At 30.5% G+C, this 26,173-nt stretch overlaps 1 protein-coding gene across 1 annotated transcript in view; it reads right to left on the reverse strand.

The window, feature by feature from the left end:
* Positions 1-26,173, reverse strand: part of LOC111628448 (trichohyalin-like) — a 75,086-nt gene that overhangs the window by 42,519 nt on the left and 6,394 nt on the right. The window contains exons 4-7 of the mRNA XM_023372245.1: positions 23,477-23,656; positions 20,911-20,965; positions 16,721-16,865; positions 5,726-5,975 (exon numbers count right to left, since the gene is read on the reverse strand). Of these exons, the coding sequence (XP_023228013.1) occupies positions 5,726-5,975; positions 16,721-16,865; positions 20,911-20,965; positions 23,477-23,656 (630 nt within the window). The remainder of the gene's footprint in view (positions 1-5,725; positions 5,976-16,720; positions 16,866-20,910; positions 20,966-23,476; positions 23,657-26,173) is intronic.

Here is a 26,173-nt window from a genome sequence, read left to right on the forward strand (position 1 = left end):
TTCAGTGTAAAAAGTATCACATTAGATTCCCATTTTTATCAAGAAAACAAGATTTTTCTCAATCAAGGTCATAAAAATGGCACAAACTTATCCACTGACCTGAACAGATTTAACTAGAAACAAAATTTTTGATATTAGAATTTGTATACAAAGTAAAAATGAGGAAATAGTTATCTACATATAACTATATTGCTATTTAAATCAATACAGCAAAATAAACTGAAGAGGTCATATTTATAGTTAAGTACTATGGTTAATTTATTGTCCATGTGAGAACCCAGACTTCAAATTAAATGACGTAAACTAAATAATAATATAACTTCTCCATAATATAACTCTGTCAGCCAGGATATCTATCAACTTTCACACCTGGGAATATATCTTCCTTTTAGTTCTCAGTGTCAAGAAAGATGCTTTCTCGTGACCTTCTGACCTGCTGTCCCGATTTTGCCATTTAATATGACAACTAGCAGCCAGTTGAGTCAGTCGTCGCCAGTTCCTCAAGCGGGTCAATCATTTCATGTGCTACAGTTACTCCATTTTCAGATACATTAATTTACTCTATCGTCGGATACATCGTCTTTGCACCATTAATGGATATTTCTGCAATCTCCTCTAAGGATATGTCATCCCTCTTGCCTGCAACCATATCTTCTACTGTTGATCTCCAGAGTATGAACTATCTTCGAGAACTTTTCTCTTATTGATCCAACCTGCAAGCATCAGATCCCTCAACTCCTCTACAAGATATTTATCCATATGCACTCTATTGTGAACTCTCTCTCTCTCTCATGCACAACTGAGTTATCCCATCCATGTGCATAGAATTTCGTAATTGACTAGGTGGTCTTATCTTATTAGTCGTATGTGTTAAAAGTCTTATGAACAAATAAATGGATATATGTGTTTGTATAACTTGTCTCTGAGTGCATTACTACTGTCACAGTGTCTTGTGGTCTTCCTCCATCTGGAATCTGATCACTTACAAACGCAACCACTTGCAATGTATACTTTCAAAAGAAAGTACCAGCCATTGTGGCTTCTGTGTCAGTCTATCAGGACACAGTGGTGTCATTCTGACATGGCATCGAAGAGGTGCGACCCTCCAGTCACATTCAATTGTCCTTATCCTGTTACCAATGCATTTGAAGTAATTCTTGATAAAAATCCTAAAGGTTTTTGAAAAGTTTTGGGATACTCAGGACATGCAGAGGGAATAGCCAGAGGATAATCAGAGATCTTGCAGTAAGTTCAATAGAGTGCTGGAACTTGTCCATAGTTGGGCAGTCAAATAGGTAGTGTATCAGACCATCTGAACATCACATAATGAACATGTACTGTACCTTCATCTTGGATACCAAGACCTATGTAGGTAGTTGGCAAATGCAGCCATATCCCATAAGGAATTGTATTTCTTCTTGTGTGAGGTTGCAATTTTACAAGTGTTTGACAGTATCAATTCAAGACATGTGATGGCACTAGTATCCACAGCATATCACAGTTGCTGCCAAGCTTCAAGCCTATGGTTGTTGAGTTTAAGTGAGTTCAAAAGAAGAGCAGTGTAGGCACAATCCTCTATCTCATGACAGGCTGCAACTTTCCCAGGGCATCTGCCTTCTCATTGTCTATGAGGCCTTGATGTCCCCTTACCAAGAGGAGGACAAATTCATTCATCCTATTTGCAATAGGATGTGCATTCCTGCTACCAGTGAAGATCTGAATAGAGGTGGCAGAGTCAGTACACAACTTCAATTGAGGAAAAATTTTTATGACATCACTCAAAAGCATAAAGAAGTGCACATAATTATGCTTGAAAGGCAGAACAGACCTGCTTCAGGTGCATCTATTTAAATGTGATTTCTTTGCTACTTTGATATACAACAAAAACACTGTCCACTCCACTGTCAGACTTAGACCCATCTGTGTACATGTCAAGGTCTAGGTATATATGGTTAGCTTACCACAAGAGGCAGAGTTTCTGGATGAAGCACTGCCTTTCAAGCTGAAGATTGCAGAGACCAGATGGGAAAACAGGAGAATGAATGTCTTTTTGAAGAAGCTGTTTCAAGGTTATGGTCTTTATGCACAGTGCAAACAAGTAGGTACAAGTTGGCAATTATTTAAACAATGTATTAATAAACTTTACTCCTCACTAGCAGACGAGGTCACTCTGACTAAGAGTCTTCAGCAGACCTAAGACAGTCATTCCAGAGTAGAACAGTACATCCAAATACAGTCCAACTATACCACCAATGCAAGGTTGTGCTCTACACAGACGGGTCCAAAATAAATGATAAAATTGGTTGTAGCTTTGTCGCTTATGAGGACAATAAGGAAATACATCACAATTGCTACCATTTAGATCAGGTTTGTACCATTTTCCAGGCAGAGCTCATGGCCATACGCATGGCAATTGCTTGGACTGTTGAGAATTACTCGCATACCTCTATACACCAATACACTGACTGCCTCTCTGCCTGTAGTGTTATCATAAGCAATAAACTCCACCACCTTGCCTGTGAGATTAGGGAGCTCATCGACAACTCCAGCAACACTTACAGTATCTCTTGAACCCGTGCCCATCAGGGAACAACAGGGAATGAGAGAGCAGATCTGTTAGCCAAATCTGCGGCCACTAGAGATTCTGCTTCCATTGTCTACCACAGGATATGCAGGCGAAGTCTTTGTCACCTACTGTGAAACAAGTGCCTGCAAACTTGGCAGGAAAACTGAAACCACAATAATCAAATCTTAACTTACAAATTCATCCCTAACATCCAACAGTTCTTCTCCCTAAATTTGTTTTCTCCCAGCACAACACAGTTTATCACTAACAATGGTAATTTCGCCTCATACCTCTTCAGGTTCACCAACAGTGGCACTAATCTGCCACTGTTGGTGAACCTCTGCCATCTGCCAAGTTGAAGCCAACAGTAGTCATTATATATATGAATGTGTAGCATTAGAGAAAGAAAGATTAGAGATAAAACTTCTTGTAGAAGAACTGGGCTTCAACTGGCCCTGTAATTATAGTGACTTCCTGACACAAAAGAGACTTATTTGGCCTTCACCAGGCTCGCTAGGAAGTTTGCTGAGCTATCCCTGATTTCGGGTAACAACTGATTTGTCAAATTCATTTTGGATTTATGCCTTATGTATCATCAGCAATCTTGGCTCTGCAACTACAAAACTTAATTGTCATGCTTTTTGATTCACGCTCATCACTTCACTGTAATTGTTGTGCTAACTCCTTTAAAATATAATTTAATATATAGTTTTATGATTAACTAGCTGTTACCCGCAACTTAGTGTGTTACCTATCCCTTCTTAGTGTGCATTCTCATGGCATACCCTACTACAACACAGATAAAAACAAAAAATCGCATCTAAAATAGTACAGTAGAAGCTGTTCTTCTGGTTAAGCCTTAATGCTCTCCCTCTCCCCCCATGGGGGAATTTTGAAAAATCCCTTTTTAGTGTGCGTTTTCATGATGTACTCTGTGTACCAAATTTCACCTCTTTAGGTTCAGTGGTTTGCTCTGGGTGATGATGAATCAGTGACTCAGTCAGTCAGGACAAGTAATTTTATATATTTAGATAACTTACTTTAACTGAAGCGTTAAAACTTATACATTTTATTGTCATCTTAAGTTCGCTATTAAACCTATCTGTCGTGATTATATTTTTTTCTGTTATTTACCACCAATTTATTTATTATAAAATGTATTTTCACTTTAGTAGTTATATTTTTATATAACATAAACATATTTGTAGCCATTGTAATTGTTTTGTTCTTACTCTATGTCCCTTCACTGTAATTGTTACGCTATCTTCTAGAAACCATATTGTTAGTTTTGTTTATATCGATATACGGTAATATAACTGACGCATTGAAATGTAGCCATCTTATTGTAATCTTAGTTCGCTAATTTAACCTAATTGTCGCAATTATATTGCATTTTCTGTTATTTACTAAACAATTTATTGAATATAATATGTATTTGCTCACTTTGTATGGTTTCTAATTCTACATAACATGTATATATTTATATCCATTGTAAACATATTCTGTACTTGCACTATGTATGCCCTGGTAATGCCATATGTGGGACCAGGCATGTACTAAATGTACCTTAATAAAGATATTGTAAGACTGTATACCACCAATGAAAACCAATGTACTGCAACAAAGAGATAATACAAATGTCTAACAGCCCAAATGCCTCTTCCCTTACAAGAAGATTTGGAAATCGGGCAATGCTACATGTTAAAACAAACTTGTGCAAACTGCCAAGGAATATGAGTACCAGAGGCAGACAGAACATCCTCCAATTTTTATTTCCTCCAGAGTATAACCTCCCAAGTAAGTCCCAAGACTAAACCAATACCTGACAAACTCTTGTTATACCCTCATATATGTGGAAAACCTGGCCACTTCTCCTGGAATGGTCCAAAACAGATGTGAAATTAGTCCAACCCATTGCAAATTTGCCACTGGCAGAGGGAAAAAGGGAAGGAAGAATTTATCCTGTAAGAAATCTTTAAACTAGAAAGGAGGCCAAGAAGGGAGGCTCAGTCCTCAACAATTAGAAAACTCTCACATGTGGGATTTTTGTTTAGGAGACATACTTATATTAATAGAGCTATGTCACTTAACAGCAATGAATTTAACAGATAAATTTACAAATTATATATAAAAAATCTTTTTAACAGAATATATATTTTAAAATAAAATTAATAATAAATAATAATAATAATAATAATAGACAAAACTGCGTCAAACAGCTGGTTAGATTGGGGATACATGTTTGGGGAGATGGAAGGATTCATGATCGCCATACAGGATCAGGTCATAAATACTAAAAACTACAGAAAACACATACTCAAAGATACAACACTCACAAATGACACATGCAGAAAATGTCACATCATGCCAGAAACTATACAACACATCACTTCTGGTTGCAAGCTCTTGGCACAGACAGATTACTTACATAGACACAATCAAGTAGCAAATATAATACACCAAGAGCTTGCAAAGAAACACAACTTGGTAGACATTTACGAACCATACTACAAGTATATTGCACAGACAGTATTGGAAAACTACACGCATAAAATGTACTACGACAGAGCCATAATCACAGATGAAACAATTTACCACAACAGACCAGACATCACTCTGACAAACACAATAAAATCACATACATTATAGACATAGCCATTCCAAACACTCACAATGTACAAAACACTGCACTGAAAAAATTAGCAAGTACACAGAACTCGCCCAGGAAATAAGGCATCTGTGGAGGATGGATAGGGTAGTTATTGTACCTGTCGTTCTCTCCTGTACAGGTGTGATACCACACACACTACACAAAAGCCTGGGAACATTACAATTGAGTAGAAATACATACATCACACTACAGAAGGCCACTATATTGAATACATGTCATATTGTTAGGAAATTCCTGAATACTGACACTGACACTGACACACTTATTTAATTTTAGTTTTGTTTTGGTTGCTATGCCTTGACTTTGGTCCGACATAGTACACAGCCACCGGTGTGAACAGAGTATAATTCACAAAACATAACAACAAGAATAATAATATAGCCAATTTTTCAAGAAGAGAGTTGAAATATGTAATAAATGTATATACAATAGAATAAATCAATTTTTCATCATAGATCAAATTTATAAATTTACATTTCAAACATTACCTCTTTCTCCTTTAGTCGACGTTGTTCTTCTTCATATTCCTTTTGCATTAATGCTCTTTCCTCTTCTAAACGTTTTTCTTCCTCCTGTTCTTCCAAAAGTTTTCGTTCCCTTTGTTCTCTTTCTTTTTGTCGTTTTTCTTCTATTTGTTGCTTTACTTCTCGTTGGCAGTCAAGTGCTTTCTGACGACGTTCTTGAATTATGGCCGCATCATCAGGATGCACATGTAATCCTTGTCCTCTTAGAAATATCCTTAAATAATAAACTATTTATTTTATTTCTAATTTTTGTTGCAGAAATTTTCTTAGTTATAATTAATAAAATATTGCCATTTGATATCCTCTAAAATTGTTTTGCAATCTATTTTCTTTGATAAATTTCAGTTCCTTATTGATTATTATACACCAATCTGGTCGATGGCTGCCCCCCTCTCTTTTGGAAAAAATCATGAAAGAACTAAATAAAATATATTTCACCTTAAATAAATTCTATAATCTACATTTTACTAGTCACCCTAACATTGCTAGGTCCAGATTGGAACTTCTCTTATTTACTTATCATGTAAAATATTTTGATTAATTGCTATATTATTGCTACTACAATGGATACGTAATGTCCAATTGGCTTAGATTAAGCATTCCCTGATGTAATTTTTGTAATTTTTTCATTCAAATATACACCATATTTTAGATTATCTCTGTCTCAAACATTAATCTTTTTACCACACTTCAAAAAATGTAGGTAGTTCCAAACACTTACTATAGGTTGATTACTACCGTTTCAAAAATGCAATTTCTTTTATTAATAATTTTATACCTTTTTACTTATTGTATTTTATTTTGTTGTACTTTATTTGCTACTTTTTAAGTACAAGTATCCCTCATATAACAGTAGATAGGTTCCAAAAGAATGCCATTGTGAGCAGTCGGGAGCTCAGGGGGTGATCCCTGATGACTACTTAATCGGCATGGGTTCATAAGACCCGCTCTCATTGTCAAGTTAGGAGAGCTTGAAGAATCGAGTGGGGAGGTGTGAGTAAGTCGATAAGGTGTCTGTTAAAGAATTATAGAGATCCACAGGTTCAACAAAACAACAAATATGTAATATCAACTAAAATTAGAATACATGAGTTTACAAAGTTAAATATGGCAATATCGCATTGTCAGTTACAAAGATCTATTCACAACAAACTTATAGAAGCAGCCGATAAGCGTCATGCTCTACTTAACCTAGCATTCTGGGAGTGACCAGAGAGAGAGTTTACAAATAGTCTAAAATAATACCTCATAGACCAATGATTCGCAATCTCATTGTAGAGGACATCAGTGAAACACACCTGGATCAGTGGAGTTAGCCAGTATTCTTCCTTTCATTCAGGTCAGGATCATCCTGGCAGAGAGACAGCAATTATGGCGGGAAGACAAGGGTGGTGAGACAGGTCTGGTGGCAAGACGGGTCTAGTGTCCACGGTTGATGTCTGCCCGGAGGACTGTGTCCAAGCCCTTTTTATACCTGTTTTTGGGAGAGCTGACTAATGCTATGTATGATGTAACCTGTTCTAAGTTTGATTTGTGTCCGGGTGTTGTTTATGTTAATTGTCAGAAATCAAACATTTTGACAAATTTATTACCTCTTTCTATCCGGTATGATTACTCATTCTACCTCATAATTTTGATAACAGCTGTCAAACAAATTGAATTAATTGCTGGAGGTGACTAAGGTCAGAGTTTGTCTTGCAGCCTAATAATTGTTACTTTGTATGATCATCTGATCGGCTTTATCAGTTTTAAAATCGGATGAAATAGGAAGTGTATGGGTTTTGTTATCCTTTCCCCATTTAACCTTTTGATCTCTGATTTCTACATCAAAATAAATAATTCTTAATTTATTTAATTATTATTATTTCTAATTATTCTCTTTGTTTTTTCCTCCCCTCTTTGGATGTCACACCATGTTATGCAAATCCATGCTATATGAAATGAAGGACTAATGCAAAACAGAGTTATGTTCCAGAAGTTAGCAAAAGTATATTATTTTTTCCGTCACTAAGAGAAATATGTTTATTAAACCAATCAATAATTAATTAACAATAACAATTAAAAGTACTGTATTACGCATTAATATTAATTTTACTTAAATGAGGGTGTTTTCTTTTTACAAAGTATTGTTGTCATCTCAGCTTTTTTGTTGATCTTGATAAAAAGTATAAGCAACATTTTCGTATTTTTTTACTTTCATCATAAAAATTTTTTATAGATGAGAAAATAAAAATGCTATTAACTGGGAATTTGTTTTAGCAAGTTGTGTTTGTTCAGTCGAGTATTAAGCAACGTCTTTCCAGAATTTATATTTGAACAGTGGCGTGCCATGACATTTGATGATAGGGAAGCTGTGTTTCTGTAAGAACTTCCAGGGAAAATCAGTTAATTCTTTAAATGTATTTTTAATAGATTATTTATCTGACGTAATTAATAAATAAACAAGTTCAATATAATTACCTCCGTTATTAGATTCAATAGATTCCCTATGCCCTCTAAATGCCAATTCTTGCTTTGATAAAAACATATAACATCTATTAATTTAAATATATCTATTAGCCATAACTATCTCGTTATAATTTTCAATATTTATTTTATATTATTTACTAATGTTAAATTCTATTCCGCTTCGATTTCCAAATTGCTTCAAATACGAAAGAATCGACGATTTTTCGTGTCTTTTGCCAGCTAAATTGTCAAAGCCATTCTTATTCCACACACTAATTTCATTTGAAAATAGTAGGCAAGCCAACAAAACAATTTTTGCATTTTTATGCATTTACAGAGCCATTTTATCGTGAAAATGTCGAACAAATTTTTTTATTGAAGCGTTTATATTTAACTTAGGCATTGGCCTTTCTCTTTTAATAATGTTTTCTTTTTCATTATATGATCTCGAGCCAAAACTTTTTTAAAATAAATTTTCAATATCGCAATTACATTCCGAATCGCTAGCCACGATATAAGGGCTAAAATTAAAAATAAAATTATAAAAACTTACTTGGTGAAATAAAATGTGTGGTGGATATACATATCTGGTACAAAATATTCTTCAATTGTATGAATATACTTTTAAAGAAAATTATAATTAAATATAGCTTTGTAAAGAAACGTGCATAAAAATAACATAAAATCTTCTTTACTTTTTAAATCTTAACCACTTAGTCAAATAGCTCTCTACGAGTGGAATCAGAGACGGTCCTGCTAGGTGTGCAGTGCATGCATACACAGAGGCTGCCAAATCCTGAGGGTGCCGATACCAATTTAATTAATTAATTAATGTCAAATGCCTCTTTTGTTGCATCACTAGTATATCTCAAAGGACGTGACAGGGTTGTTGTAAATTTTAAACGTTTCTCACCATAGTTGTAAAAATCTAAATATGTTAAACTTAATAGTCATTTGTTTTAATTCATTTTAGGACAGGTGTCCACGGAAATTTCCAAACTTTACAACTTTTTGGTCACTCTCATTGAACTGGAAAAATTTCTGTTTATATTACGTCTAATATTACAAAGAAATCAGTCCCCACTGTACTTGGCTAGAGATTGGGTCGATTAAACTTTTAAGTAATATTCCAGCTCTTTCAGCAAGGTTTCATTTATGTCCCTAATTTCCTAATCTCTTAATTATTTAACTACTTCTTAAGTAGAAATAAGTTGAAACTGGTTACTTTGTACTCGAATATTTGTAGTCTTGGGAAAAAAGTGGAAAGACAAATTTTTATGACATTTAATACATAAATCGTAAATTTAAGGAAAATAAATTCTAGAGCTTTTTCTATACCTTGTGCATCTCTCTCATTCATTAAATTTAGTTGTAAATGATGCTACCAAAGTAACAGTTAATTTTTTAACATTGTACAAGAAGTACACGTTTTTTTCTACATCCCCTTGTAGATGGGACATACGAAATCGTAATATCACTGGTTTAACATTGAAATCTGTAAGTAATATAAGATGGGAGAGCGGAACAAAAGCAGAATAAATATATTAAATATTTTAATGGATTTTTTTTAACTTCTGTCAACTATAGAGAACTATTATAAAAACATACCAGTAAATTCTTATTGGTTGGGGTAAGTTATAAAACTACTCATGATTCACATAATAGGGCAAGGGCGACCAAATATCTAGTGGGCAGGCAGCTAACAGTCCAGAACCGGTCCTGGATAGAATTGGAAGCGTTATATGTGTAGCATCCATCGAAGGTCCTAGGCTTCCACCAGCTAAACCGAGTGAGGTTGGTGCTCTGTAAAGCGCATGTGCGAATCTGGCTGTTTGGAAGCTGACAATACAGTGCTTCCACTCTGCCACTACAGTAATATTCGAATATACAATAGCAATCTTATCTTTTTTTTCACGTGTAGTACAGAAATTTGTAATAAGATACATAATGCAGTTATAATAAAATATTGTACGATTATTTTCATATAATTAAAATTAATATGTATTTATTTTTTAGAAAATACAAGGGAAATGGCACTTCCACCGCTTCCAATGATGACACGCTACTGTATTTGAATACAAAATTGTTCGAGTTTTGAGATACTGCCATATTTCACTCATCATTTTTACAAATGAAGTAATCATTCGTAGATATGTAATAACTACAGTTAAAAAAGTTTAATACCACTTATCTAAAAATGTTTAAATAAACTTTACTAAATACAAAGATTAATCTATAAAAAGAAAAGATAGTGACAGGCTACTCTGAAAGCAACAACAATGACACCTGGTTGATAGAAAGGCTAGTGCATTTTTTTCTTTTTTGTCCAAAGTTTTCATTAAAGTAAATCTGAAGAAAAGCACAANGAATATACTTTTAAAGAAAATTATAATTAAATATAGCTTTGTAAAGAAACGTGCATAAAAATAACATAAAATCTTCTTTACTTTTTAAATCTTAACCACTTAGTCAAATAGCTCTCTACGAGTGGAATCAGAGACGGTCCTGCTAGGTGTGCAGTGCATGCATACACAGAGGCTGCCAAATCCTGAGGGTGCCGATACCAATTTAATTAATTAATTAATGTCAAATGCCTCTTTTGTTGCATCACTAGTATATCTCAAAGGACGTGACAGGGTTGTTGTAAATTTTAAACGTTTCTCACCATAGTTGTAAAAATCTAAATATGTTAAACTTAATAGTCATTTGTTTTAATTCATTTTAGGACAGGTGTCCACGGAAATTTCCAAACTTTACAACTTTTTGGTCACTCTCATTGAACTGGAAAAATTTCTGTTTATATTACGTCTAATATTACAAAGAAATCAGTCCCCACTGTACTTGGCTAGAGATTGGGTCGGTTAAACTTTTAAGTAATATTCCAGCTCTTTCAGCAAGGTTTCATTTATGTCCCTAATTTCCTAATCTCTTAATTATTTAACTACTTCTTAAGTAGAAATAAGTTGAAACTGGTTACTTTGTACTCGAATATTTGTAGTCTTGGGAAAAAAGTGGAAAGACAAATTTTTATGACATTTAATACATAAATCGTAAATTTAAGGAAAATAAATTCTAGAGCTTTTTCTATACCTTGTGCATCTCTCTCATTCATTAAATTTAGTTGTAAATGATGCTACCAAAGTAACAGTTAATTTTTTAACATTGTACAAGAAGTACACGTTTTTTTCTACATCCCCTTGTAGATGGGACATACGAAATCGTAATATCACTGGTTTAACATTGAAATCTGTAAGTAATATAAGATGGGAGAGCGGAACAAAAGCAGAATAAATATATTAAATATTTTAATGGATTTTTTTAAACTTCTGTCAACTATAGAGAACTATTATAAAAACATACCAGTAAATTCTTATTGGTTGGGGTAAGTTATAAAACTACTCATGATTCACATAATAGGGCAAGGGCGACCAAATATCTAGTGGGCAGGCACTAACAGTCCAGAACCGGTCCTGGATAGAATTGGAAGCGTTATATGTGTAGCATCCATCGAAGGTCCTAGGCTTCCACCAGCTAAACCGAGTGAGGTTGGTGCTCTGTAAAGCGCATGTGCGAATCTGGCTGTTTGGAAGCTGACAATACAGTGCTTCCACTCTGCCACTACAGTAATATTCGAATATACAATAGCAATCTTATCTTTTTTTTCACGTGTAGTACAGAAATTTGTAATAAGATACATAATGCAGTTATAATAAAATATTGTACGATTATTTTCATATAATTAAAATTAATATGTATTTATTTTTTAGAAAATACAAGGGAAATGGCACTTCCACCGCTTCCAATGATGACACGCTACTGTATTTGAATACAAAATTGTTCGAGTTTTGAGATACTGCCATATTTCACTCATCATTTTTACAAATGAAGTAATCATTCGTAGATATGTAATAACTACAGTTAAAAAAGTTTAATACCACTTATCTAAAAATGTTTAAATAAACTTTACTAAATACAAAGATTAATCTATAAAAAGAAAAGATAGTGACAGGCTACTCTGAAAGCAACAACAATGACACCTGGTTGATAGAAAGGCTAGTGCATTTTTTTCTTTTTTGTCCAAAGTTTTCATTAAAGTAAATCTGAAGAAAAGCACAAAATAATTTGAAAATTTCAATATTCTAAAATCTATGGGCAAATTTGAGACAACACATGCTTACTTGAATTAAAACAAAATATCAAGTAATGAAATTTACACTTAAAAATTGTAAAATTTTGTACAGAGGATTTCAAAAACCTTGTTAGAGCAAAACCGTAAGTCATGTTGTAAGGCGATATCCCCAATTTTCAAAAATTGCATTAGAGCAAAACTGTGTTATAAAAGTAGTGTTGTACGAGAAATACTTGTATTTTAATAGGGGTTTTACAGTTAATTAGGGGAGGAAATCTATTGTCACAAGACTTTTCCTATTGTAATTGAAAATAAATAAATATAGCAATAAATTATAGATAAATTATAGCAATAATATAGATAAATAATATTACACTCTCAATTATACTTGAGTTTATTTATTAAAAATATTTCATCGAAGTGAGAATCTTCTATTTAATAAACAAACAAGTTTTCTTAGTTAAAATTATCCATGTAGCTCATGTTAAAACCATCTGGTAATACACTGGAAAACTGAAGAGGAATGTTCTAAGAACTTTGGAGAAACATTCAAAATGCATTTTTCTTTAATGGTTTTAACATGGATTACATGGATAATTTGAATTAAGAAAACTTGTTTGTTTTTAAATACAAGTGTACCTCGGGTTATGTCATTTTGAGTTAAGTCGTTCTCAATTATACATCATTTGTCAAAAAAAAATATATGAAAAAATAAAAATCGACTTTACATCTGTCATAATTGACAAATATTGAAGTCGTAATATCACTAGAAAAGTATTAAAAGCACAAAATCATATTATAATACATACACTTACAGTAAATGTTAATATAATCATCATAAATCTTAAAGAACAAAATATGAAAATGAAAACATCTGTAACTCTGTGTTGTCTTATTTAGTGGTCTTTAAGAGCTCAATATTGGCGGTTTCCACAGTAGTTTCAATATCTACCATTTGGCATCATTGTTAGTGCCACTCGATATTGGTAAATTTAGCATAAATTAGTTTATTTTTTACTATTGCAAAATAACTTTAATAACTATACTTGTTATTTAACCTTACAAAATCATCTTATTTTATAACGTCTTAGAGCAAACACATTCACAAATAAAGCGATGTCCTATAACCATTGTCAAATTGTAAACATGTACATTTACTAGTATGTACATATGTGTATTCGTAAAGATTACTTTTTTACTATACTATATTAAAAACAAATTTATTTGTTTGTAAACTTAAAATAGATTCTTATTAACCATATATTATTAAAAATGCATTTATAAATAAGATACAGAACTGGGAATAGTTATTTGTGGTTTAGCCTAGTAACAAGTAAATTCGGAGACAAGTAAATTTGACTTAAATCACATCTCCTGGAACAAATGACCGACGAAAAAGGTGAGGTATGCCTGTAGAATATTAATGCTTTGTTGAAAAATTTTTAATAAAGCAGGAATCTTCATTAAAAAGACCAACATTATCAGTTGAAAAACAATTTAAAAACTTAGAATATGAAATTTTATTGAAATAAGATACACAATTGTGTAAAATTAAAAAACCTCAATCTAGTTTGAGCTACAATGGCATAATTAATGAAAGGTAAATTAACAAGTTTGTTAAGTTCATTATTTACTACATTTATCAGGTACAGAGCAGCAGAAGACCAAAACAGGAGACAATAATTAATTACATACAAAATTAGTAATAATAATAATAAGTTTTGTTTTGGTTGCTATGCCTTGACTCTGGTCCGGCATAGTACACAGCCACCGGTGTGAACCGAGTATAACTCACAAAACCCAACATAATAATAATAAAAAATCAGACTTTGAAGGAACTGGACTTCAGAATCACTAAAGCATCCTGCAACAAATTGCTAATCTTTTAATTTTTTAAATATTTTAATAAAAAAGTGAACTTAGAATCAAAGATTACTCTACTCAGAAATTGATTAAATGTAAGACAACAGTTTAAAAAAAAAATATGGAGGGGGAAAATTTTGAATATAACTATTTTGTGTGTATTGACTACTAGGTTCAGTTTTTTCCAATTATATTTTAAAGAAACACAAAGTAAATATGAAATAAAATTAGTAATATTTTATAAGTAATTTCAAAATATTCACACATTGTTAGGTTTTACATCAGAAACAATAAATTAAATTTAACTTTTATGATCATTTGAAAGAGATTGGTGGGCCTTAGCAAATATTTTTTTACAAAACGATAGAATGAATTCATATGAAAGTCTGTGAATAAAAAAAGATAAATTTCTCAAAAACATTGAGAGAAAAAGAAGACAAAACATCACCAATCTGAACACAAATATATCTACAATGGCCTTGGCAAAGATGAAACACTGCTATAAAACAAACCGACAAATTTGTCAAATTTCCATTTTATTTATCAGATAACAAAAGTACAGGTAGGCCTCCTACAACGTGTTTTCACTCCAATGCGGTTGGAAAAATGCGGAAATTTTTTTACAACACGGTACTTTTACAACGCAGTTTATGGTATTTAGAAACAAATTATCTTTCACATAACAGAAAAATCTCAACAGATCACTTAATACGTGCCACAGTTCGGTGTACAGAGCTAAATGTCCTTGAAAACAGCTGTTTGTCCATGTTGACGTATTATTCCCATGAAAGTTTCAGGGGAAGAACAGTTTCTAGACAGATGTGCATCAGTTACCATAAACACTCAAATATATCTCTGAATTTTCGATAATTTATACTCTTTCAATAAGTGGGGACCGCAAAAATGGTCCAAAATACAGTATAAACTTCTATTGGGTGTATATTTTTAATAACATAGTGAAGGGAAGTTATTTTTTGCAATTTTTACTGTCCACAAAACTACTTGAAAAAATTTTAGCCATAACAATGTCGAATGAAAAGAAAGGACCGTCGTAATAAGGAAATTTATTAATATATCTCTTCAAACAAAGATAGAAATTTTGGATCGAATTAAAAATCAAGAGCAGATAGCTGATATTGATAGGCATTTAAATTTAAATGAGTCAACTATTCGGTCGATTAAGCAATAGGAAGAAAAGATTAGGAATTCAGTCGTATCCGGATCAACTGTTCTTGCGAAAAATGTTGCTCGTCTGTGAGCACCTATAATGAAAAAACAAATGGAACAAGCACTAATATTATGGGTAGAAGACATAAACAAGAAACGGTTGCCTTTAAATAAAAGTGCAGTTAAACACAAAGCCTTAAAAATATTTGATTATTTAAAACAAATGGGACAGTCGTCGGCTGATGAAACCAGTGTTAAATTCGTGGCTAGCAATGGCTGGTTTGAAAAATTCAAAAAACGCCATTTAAATGGCAAGTTTTTCTCTTTTTAGAACCGAATCCCAGTTTTTGTATTAAGTTGGTGTCTCTTATAACGCGATTTCCTGCAACGCGGTATTTTCAAGGAACGTATCTACCACGTTGTAGGAGGCCTACCTATATATTATTTTTATTAAGTAAATTACATTTATAACATATTTTTTATTGAAAAAATTTTTCTCTTTCAGCCAGTTTTATTGGAATAAAACAAAAATATAAAGAATAACCAAATATAAGTATAATATAAAGAAAAACCAAAATATAATTAAATATTTTGGTTTTTCAAGTTATCATCAACAAATATTCAAAATATTTGAAACTCCATTGTATTTTTGGTTTATTCCAACAAAGTAGTTTGTTAAACATTTTTGAAAATAAAGTCAACATATTTAATTTTTCTATCTTACTGATTGTGAACAACATTTTACAACTCCTTTTATACCCAAAATTCTTTAGTAAACATATGTAATATGCATGTTAAGGGAACAGTAGTGCCAAATTTCTTCCTAGTGGCTGAATTTTAAAATAAGATTTTTCCATAAAAGTAAAACTGCATACCTGGAATTGTATCTATACTAAATTTGGTTGAAATCTGCACAATAATTCTATTTACAGAGATCTGAACACCTACCTACTCTTTAATTGTGATCACCCTTACATGATGTATCAAGGAAAATATACATATATACATATATAAAATTAAACAACCATTAAAACTTATTTCTATGTTAAGTAAAACACACACATGAATTTTTAAAAATATCTGCATTTTATCTGTAATATTTATAAATTAAACAGAGTTTCTTTTTTAATAACTAAATAACTTCAAATAACTCTCAACTAAAATTATTTATTATACAAATACAAAATATTTTTAAGCTTTCGAAGATATTGATGAATTAACATTTTTCTGTTGAAAGAAATATTATTATTTTCCATTTGTGTAATAATTAACTTCTGTTAATGACTATTTGAAATTACTGAAGTGATGAGATGACAACAGTTTCTATTCATGACAGCACAAAAATTACTTACCGTTCTTCATTTGGATTTATATGATCTTCAATGTATTGATTTGTTGAATTATGTGTATTTATTGTCTTTTGATCATCCATTGAAGAAATGTCCAATGATCTGGGTAAAAAATGTTTATTCTCTTCAATTATATGTTTCTCTCCTCCTAAAATATTAAAATGATTTTAAAAATTTATAAAGTAAATATAAATACTTGAATTATTTTGATTTTATACATACATATATTAGAGATATGATCTATAATAATCCAATACCAATACATTAATTTATCAGAATGTTCCTAATTTATCAAAATTGGTTTGTTTTACAATCCAATACTCTGATCTTTTTTGTTCAATATGCATCCTTTATATCCTTCATATTACTTTGTCAAACACATCAGTAGACATACTGTATGCTGTAAAACTAACCTATAGTCTCCTCTCTGCATATAATTTTTCACCTTGGGACATATGACACAGTTGTTGTCACTTTTGGAGGGCATCAACTTGGTAGGGCACTATATAGAGATAGATGGGCAGGGTGCAAGCACTGTTGCCAGATCTGGTAATTTATCATCAGATGTGGCATTATTTCAAGCCAAATTATTGCCATGATTTGGCAATAATTTTTTTTTCCATTCTGGCAATTTTCCTATACTATTATAAATTTATTCGAAGTGTGTTCAAATTTTTTCTTAAAAATAGAGCCAGAGTCCTATAATTCTATAAGCTTTTAGGCAAACTAAATAATTGTAATTGCATAGGGCTCAGATCTGAAAGGAACCTGTAAATTGATTTGTAAACTTTTATTTCTTTATATTTGAATTTAAATGTTTAGTGAACCAAGTAAAATATTCTCTAAACCAATGAGCTTTCAGGCATTCATTTATTACCAACACCTGTAGAGTATGGATAGAAGCAAATATCATATCAAATCAGAAAATTATCACTATTGGAACACATCAGCAAAATTCAATATCATATCAATATATATATATACAGTAGACCACCCTATAACGCAAAGATACGTTCCTCGTTATACGAATTTCGCGTTGTTGGAATCCTTGGGCTGTGATTGGCTCACGTATTTGACACGTGTGAAGTTTACGGACTACGGCTGTTTGAAAGGTTTTCTTCCATAAAATTAATCGATTCTAGGCTAATTTGACTTAACATTTCCAAAATACGTATATTTTTTTTGGAAATAATCCGTATAAACTACGCTATAAACAAAAAATTGTAGGATTACTTACCGAGTGTGCACCATTCGACATCAGCGTTGCTCAAGATTGTTTTCATCGTGGAACAGCTCAGCAAACCGTGCCCGTGATTTCTGATGTTATTTTTCTGCAAAAACTTCGCTGAACTTTGGAGACATCATTAATATAAATAATTTTTATCGCCGTTGAATAAGAAATGTTTCTTTCACAAGAAATGTATAAAATTACAGTACTGTATTAGACTTACGGTACCTAATTTACATACTGTACAGACGATAGTTAGCCTAAAAATCTCCGTAGCGTGGTGCCACGCTAGACGGTGGAAATTATATATTTAATTATAACAAAGTTACAATAAGTTAATATATAATTATATATACAGTACCTAATTTATATATAATTAATATATAATTATATGTACAGTACCTAATTTATATATAATACTGTACAGATGATAGTTAAACTCAACTTACCCGCCTAAACTCTCCGTAGCGTGGTGCTAGACGGCGGAAAATAGTTCTGCTGCTCGTCCGCAATGATGAGTTGGCAATGACGTTTTACCACGTTTTACGCACCCCGTTATACGAATACTGCCGCAATTTTTTTGCCGCGTCATAGGAATCTATGTTATTGGAACCCATGTTATAGGGGGTCTACTGTATATATTACTTATTTCATGTAAATAAATATAGTTTAGCTCTAAATTCAATTTAATTTATGCCTCCAAATCAAATCATAGCCTTCCTATGTTTGGTTTCCTATACTGGAGAAAACTAACTAGGATTCTAGTAACATTTTTTTTCTCTCCAAGATGTCTCTTGATGCGATCTTACCATTGCACCTTAAGTGAAGAATAAAATAAATAACAAAATAAGAAGCAAAACTGGCTGTCCTCACTCTCTCTCTCTTTGGCACTCATAGTAACTGAAAGACCTTGGCCTCATCCAGGATTTTCAACCATTCCTCTCTATCTTGGGTTTTTCCTTTCCAACAACTCACACCCATCTTTCTCAAATCATCCTCCACATCCTCCTCCCATCTCTTTCTTGGTCTCCCTCTTGGTCTTCTTCCCTCTGGCCTTTCTCTGTACACCTGATAGAGTTTTCTCTCAGGTTCCATCCGTTCTAAATGCCCAACCCAACAAAATCTCCCTCTTTTAATTTCTGTTACAATATCAGGATTTTCATATAAATCTTCAAGTTCTTTATTACTTCTAATTCTCCACTCTCTTCTATCCTGCACTGGTCCATATATTCTTCTCAGAATTTTCCTTTCAAACCTTCTCAACTGTTCTTCATGTTTTGTTGTCAGTGTCCAAGTTTCAGAACCATACATGATTACAGGTCTTATAATAGTTTTATATATTCTAATCTTACTGCATTTTGATATTTTTTTAGATGTTATAATTCTTCTTAATGTATAATAGCTTTTATTTCCCACTGTCATTCTTACCTTTATTTCCTGATCAATTTCATTCTTTTCTGTTAACTGTGTTCCTAAGTATTGAAATTTATTCACTTTCAAATTTATGGTCCTTTATTTATAGAATTTGTCCCCTTGACCACTGACATTCTTTCCTTGTTAACTTCATATATTTTGTTTTTTCATTGTTAACTGCTAAGCCTTTATTTATAGCTGCATCATCCATTATTTTAAATGTCTCCTCAATTACTTCTTTAGATCTTCCCAATATAACAATATCATTGGCAAATGCTAAGCATTGTAAATGTTTATTGAAAACTGTTCCACCTGCATCCACATCTATTTCTTTATATACTTTTCTCATTACCACTTCTAATACCAAGTTAAATAAAACTGTAGAAAGTGCATCTCCCTGGTTAAGCCCTTTCTTTATTGCAAATGTTCTTGAAATATATCCCCTGATCTTAACCATACCCTCAGTCTTTCCTAAAGTTAACTTTGTGAGATTTATAAGTTTTTGAGGAATTCCCAATTCTTGAAGACTCTCCCAAACTTTCTCTCTTCTTATACTATCATAAGCTTTTTTGTAATCGATAAAAAGTTGGTTATCTCAATATTATATTCTTAGCATTTCTCTAGAATCAGTCTTAGTGTAGAAATCTGATCTATAATTGATTTGTGTTTTCTAAAACAGCATTGATAATCTCCCACTGTTTTTTCCAGACTGTCCTCACACCTGCGTATATTTTTTTTTCACTCTTTCCAAATCCACCATAGTAGTAAGCTGACAACTTAAGTCTCAGTCATTCAGGTTACCTGTGTCTATGACAACTTGTAGCACTTGTTGAGATTAGTATTCTTGCAACTCATTAGCTGCTTTTCACCTTTGGATTGTTTACCAATTGAAAAATAATAGCAAAGGAGAGGAAAAGAAGTTGCAATGAGGTTTTTATAGTAAAGCAAAAATTGCAGGATTTCTATTACTATGAGACTGACAGAAAAATGTAAAACTGAAAGTTTATGTAATATAAAAATATAGTATGTAAACAATATTCAGTGTATAACTGTATAAAAAGAATCACTTAGGAATTTATTTCTTTAAAAAAAGTGCATTTTTATTAAAAGAATTTAAGTACTTAAATTCAAATTATTAAATATATTAATAATTTTCAAAAAAATTACATTAGATAATGATTTCCAAATTGCATTCTTTCGTCAATAGTCAATTTCTAATTATCATAAATTTGCTGTTTATATGAAAGAATTCTATATGTTAAGTTTGACTTTTATTTAGATATTCATACAAAACAAAATATTTTCAGATTTAATTTTGTGATGATTTTGTAAATTATATATTGTCTTCTGTTAATAAATCATCTTTATAAATGATATTTTCAGATTTAATTAATTTATGTCTTTAATTAAAATTACTATATGTGCTATCTTATGTCAATATTAAAAATAGAATGAATTAAATTGAAAATTTTAAATTTAGCAGCCGTTTTATTTTTTAATATTTTTATTTAATTAAAATGAATATATAAAACAAAACTGTTTAGAAATTTACCAATCTCTTGAATCCACTGTTCTTTTCTTCCTTCTTGTTCATCTATATTATTTTGCTGCAATATGAAACATATGATAAATTAAAATGCATTTAATAATTTCATCAATCTAATAATAATTTTATTTATACATTCCAAAATTTCCTCAAAAAATTAAAAATTAGTTGATAAGTGCAATTTTAATATAATTTTTATATTTGAAATAATAAAAAAGAAACATTAGTATAAATTATGTTTTGGAAATTACATTAAGTAAATTACATTGACAATGGAACCTACCGGCTGAGTAAAATGTAAATTAAAAAAATATAAAATATAAAATAATATATAAAAAATGTAAATTAGCATAAATTATCTATACTAGTAAGAATTAAAAAATAGGAAACCTTATTAAATGTTTCAGAAGTACAGCAATTAAGCTTTATCTCAGTCTAATGCATTTTAATGGTTTAGTATATACAGCATTGGAGACTTAATTTTAATATTCAAATTACTTTTAAATAAAATTTATAGCATATAAATTTATCAAGCAAAATCTTAGTTTATAACCAATCAAACATAACTAATTAATATAAATAAATTTCAAAAAATTTTAATAAAATGGAAAATTTATCCAACTATTTTAGATAAATTAATTCAAAATTGCTTAAGGAACTTAAATTCATTAACTCTGAAGTGGTCATGTTGATCAATGTAGGTAATTTATCATATTTCTTTCATAAATCATTTTTTGATTGAGGGGCTGAAAATGCAATTCTTTCAGAACTGTTCACATTTCAACTTCTTTGGTTAGCTATAGATCTAGTATTAGCAATCAACTGGCAAATTTTCATGAATTAAATGTAACTTTTATTGTAACTTTTATGTAACTTTTTTCTTNATTATTACATATCATTGTAGCATGCTCCAAAATGATCATAATAAGAAGATTCCACTGTATATAATAATTTTTATGATATATATATATATATATATATATATATATATATATTATTCATATAAAATTTTAAAAATAATGTAAATTACATATATATTGAAATTTGAGAATGGATTACAATTGAGGATGATTCCATAGAATAAGATATCTTAATACACTTAGATACCTTTTCAATTAAGTATTTTATTATACTTATCAAATACGGTTTTATGGATATGGATATTCGCTTTGCTATAATACACACTTTACATTTACTGTACACTTTACTCATTTCATAACAAACCTCATGCAAAAAATATAGTTTTTTGAGAATTCCTGAAAACATCAAAATTTAACTTAGTTTTCTTTTTTCATATCTCCTCATTTGTTATCCACACATTCACTCACATAAAACATAATAAATTCAATCCTGTAGTAGATGTATTAAGTTTTTTCTTTACACAGTATTGAATTAAAACAATTTAAAGGTAATATAAATTAAAAAAAAAAAAGGAAAGGTTGATTCTGTCAGTATATTGTATTTTTATGGTTGAAAAGTATAAGAGAAAACAGCAAATTTTGTTTGTATTTAGTTTTCAATTAAAACTTTTTTTTTAAGTATTGTTCATACATGGATTTTTAAGTTTTACAATAAATATTTTAATAATTTGTTTTTTCAATAAAGTTAAATTTCTTGTAAAATATCCAGTTTCATCAATAGTGTTCAGTTACAAAAAAGTTATTCATTTATTAATTAATTACTTTTAGTATTGATATCAAAATACAATTAATAAAAATTTTTGTAACAGTTTAAGAGTTGTATTTAAAACACAATAATTATTAATAATTAATAACAAACTATTAATCAGCTTCCAAACTTTTCAAAACGTTTTCCAAACTTGAATATTTTTTGTAAGCACTTTCAAATCTTTCAGTTCATGTTCAGAACAGTCATTTCTATTACAATATTTCAAATTTAATTCTTACCTTTCAATGTTTATTTTTCCATATTTCTCAATCTTAATTCCTTTTATCTTTTAAATTTGAGGTTTGTATTGCCTATATTGATCTCATGCATTCTCTTTTATTTTTCTGCTAAGTTTGTTTTGTATGTCAGGAAGGGGAGATAATATTCTCCTTTTTTCTATTATATATATTATAATAAATATTTTTTATCTTTGTTTCTAAAAGTTCTGTCTAAAACATAATGTTACAAATGTGTAAAACAATTTTTGTGAGAAAATTTGATATCAAGCAAATTTTTTTAATATATGACACCTGATATTTAAAAGTGAAGCAATTATTTAATTTGGCCAACAATATTTTTGCTTATTTTATCAAATGTCTGAATATCATTTATTTACAATAATTTTGATAATGTAAAAAGTTGAGTTTACTAGAAATCTTTAAAATTAAATGAAACTTTAAAAATTGTGAATTTACTAAATAAACTTTTATAATAGGTTTAAAAATCATACTAAAATGTTTATGTATAAAATATTTACCTTTTTTATGAAAATAATTATAAATAATACAATTGATTTATTTATGTATTCCTCTGTAACTGGAAAAACCTTCTGTCTTGAATAATGCATTGATTGATTGACTGATTAAAAAAAAATCAAATATTTAAATAATATTAAAAAACTTACTGAAAATGATAGAGAATTTCTGAAAGTTTTCATTAATGACTGTGAAATGGTAGTCAAATTAGGAGATTGTGATCCTTGTGGAGTATCATTAGGAGATTTATACATATGAAATGGTGAACTTAAACTGCTTCTACACGGAGTAGGATAGGAACTATTTGATGTAGAATGAACAACCAAGACCTTAAATAAAAATATATAATTTTTAATGAAAATAACCATTCTTTGAAATAATTATATAGCTAAACTTATACAGATTATAAAACACGAAACAATTATTTATAATTCAAATATTAAATTAACTATTTCAGTTAATATAATTTAACTTAAATACTTAGATCTAAGTTAATATAATTTGCTATTACAATTTCAACATAAAGAAAACAAAAATAATAATCATTCACAACTGAGCAGAACAACTAGTAACTTCAAAACATTTTATAAGGAAGTCAGATATAATAATTCATATCATAAACTATGTATAATTACTTTTATAAAGTAACTTCATAATAATTTTCAACTTAGTGGTTGAATGGCCGTAAAGGTCTTAATATATCACTATGGGAGACCCAGAATTGAATGTTTTAGGATTAAAAAAAAATCTCAGGAATTTTTTGGGAGTGGTCTGTCTAATTTATTAACATTTTATATTATACTATTTTTAAAATTTATTGATTCATTGCTTTATTTGTGTAATTCAATTCTATTTCAACTTCATTTTGCAACTTAGCAATTCTGACAAGTAATTTCAGTACAAGAAATCAAACTTAAAATTTAATGTAAATGAAAAAAGTTAAATAATAAAATTAAATACTGCTATAATCCAATTTCTGTTATTATAGCAGATGTGCTTTTCTATAAGTTTAAGTTTCAATTACTTGTAAAATTGTAAAAATATAAGTTGCAAACTATATTTTAAAACAGTTTTTCATAATTTGAAAATATTTGCATTTCCAATAGAAATTAAGTTACATGTGACTTAGACAATGCATTGTCTTCATTCATTAATAAAAATATTATTAACTACTTATTTGCAACTTTCTGAATATTATTTTTGATTATTTAACACAAGATAAAATAATGATTTTAAATTGATAAATTAATGTAGATAAAAAAAGACAATTACTAGATGACAGATTCAAACTAAAGATCTTTGTTAACTATATTTTTAATCTGTCAACTGAGCAAACCATATATGAAGCTGCTAATGACTTTTGATGTGTATTTATGTACTATTTATAATGGTAAAATTGAAGTATAAAGCTTTCATGATATCTCTAAAACTTTAGATAATGTATTATTAATATAAGTAAAATTTTGTATTTCAGACAATTTAGCTGTAAAAAATCCAAATTACTTGAAATTAAGAATGTAATTAAATTGGCATTTTTATTAAAATTTTATTAATGAGTTTTTCGTATATTTTTAATTATTTAGATCTTCTATTTCTAAATATGAAATTTTAATTAGAGATGTAACCTATACCAATCTGATATATCAGCATATCAGAATGTTCCTGATATATCAAAATTGGTTCATTTTAAAAACCAATATTCCAATCTTTTTTTTCAATGCACATCCTTCATACCATTTGCTGTGGCAAGCATTCAAACATGCTAATGGACATACTGTGCTGTAAAACTAACCTAAGGTAGATAGAGCATCTTCTCCACATTTGATTTGCCACTGATTGATATCCCATATGACTGTTACTGCTTTTGGAGGGTGCCAACTAGGTAGGGGGCATTGCATGGTAATTAGTGTTGCAACAAATAGTATATTTGGCCTCAGGCCGAATACCGAATATTCGGCCAAACTATCCAGCTTGATTAACGCACTTACGCAAATTGGTGCGCAAAGCGCATTATGGCAAGGACCTGCTCTCTATTGGCCCGCTGTCACTACGCTTCGCCAATCGCATTAATTCTTGACAGTTGTAACGGACAGACAAGAGCGTCATGGCAGTATGTGATAAATGATATCAAATATGAATAACAATGAAATGAACTACACGTGTAAATAACGGAAAAAAAACAAAGAAGAACTGCGAAGTGAAAATGTGAAAATAAATATGAAATTGAGTTGATAACATAATGAAACAAAGTCAGGCAACTTACTGGTGCGAAATTCACAGCTGTCAATGCCAAACAATCATTGTCATAAACTTCGGAAAGCTAAATGCTTGTAATGAAAGTCACTTAGCGTGCACGGGCGAAAGCCTGGGACCGTTTGGGCAAACAAGCTGTCTCGAATCTGTGAAATCATAACTGTGACTTATATCAACATCCTATCTGTCTCTTTTCTCTGTTATCACCAGGCTGTCGCGTAATTGTAAAATGGGAACTTTACGATGCAAAAGTGATGAATTGAATGTATCGTGAGTGCGTATTATGACGTATGCATACGTGGACTAGAGAGATAGAGGAAAGAGAAAGTGCAAAGACAAGAGCTTAAAAAGAATAGGCAGGGTCAGACCCTCAGATGTGTGCGGCGATTCTCGAACGAATAGGTGTGTACGTGTGCTGATATTTGTAATTATAAATTGTGAATACATGTGACTAATATTAATTTTTTTATTTTGTGCATGTTATAAATTATAAATAAATATAAACAAACAACACTAACCCGATAACATTAAATCTAAATACCAAAATGATTAATTTACTGTGTTTTTGTTATTTCTTACTCCTGTTTTTAGGT

Source organism: Centruroides sculpturatus, unplaced genomic scaffold, assembly GCF_000671375.1.
Source record: "Centruroides sculpturatus isolate CEXI.00-Female unplaced genomic scaffold, Cexi_2.0 scaffold320, whole genome shotgun sequence".
Lineage (NCBI taxonomy): Eukaryota > Metazoa > Arthropoda > Arachnida > Scorpiones > Buthidae > Centruroides > Centruroides sculpturatus.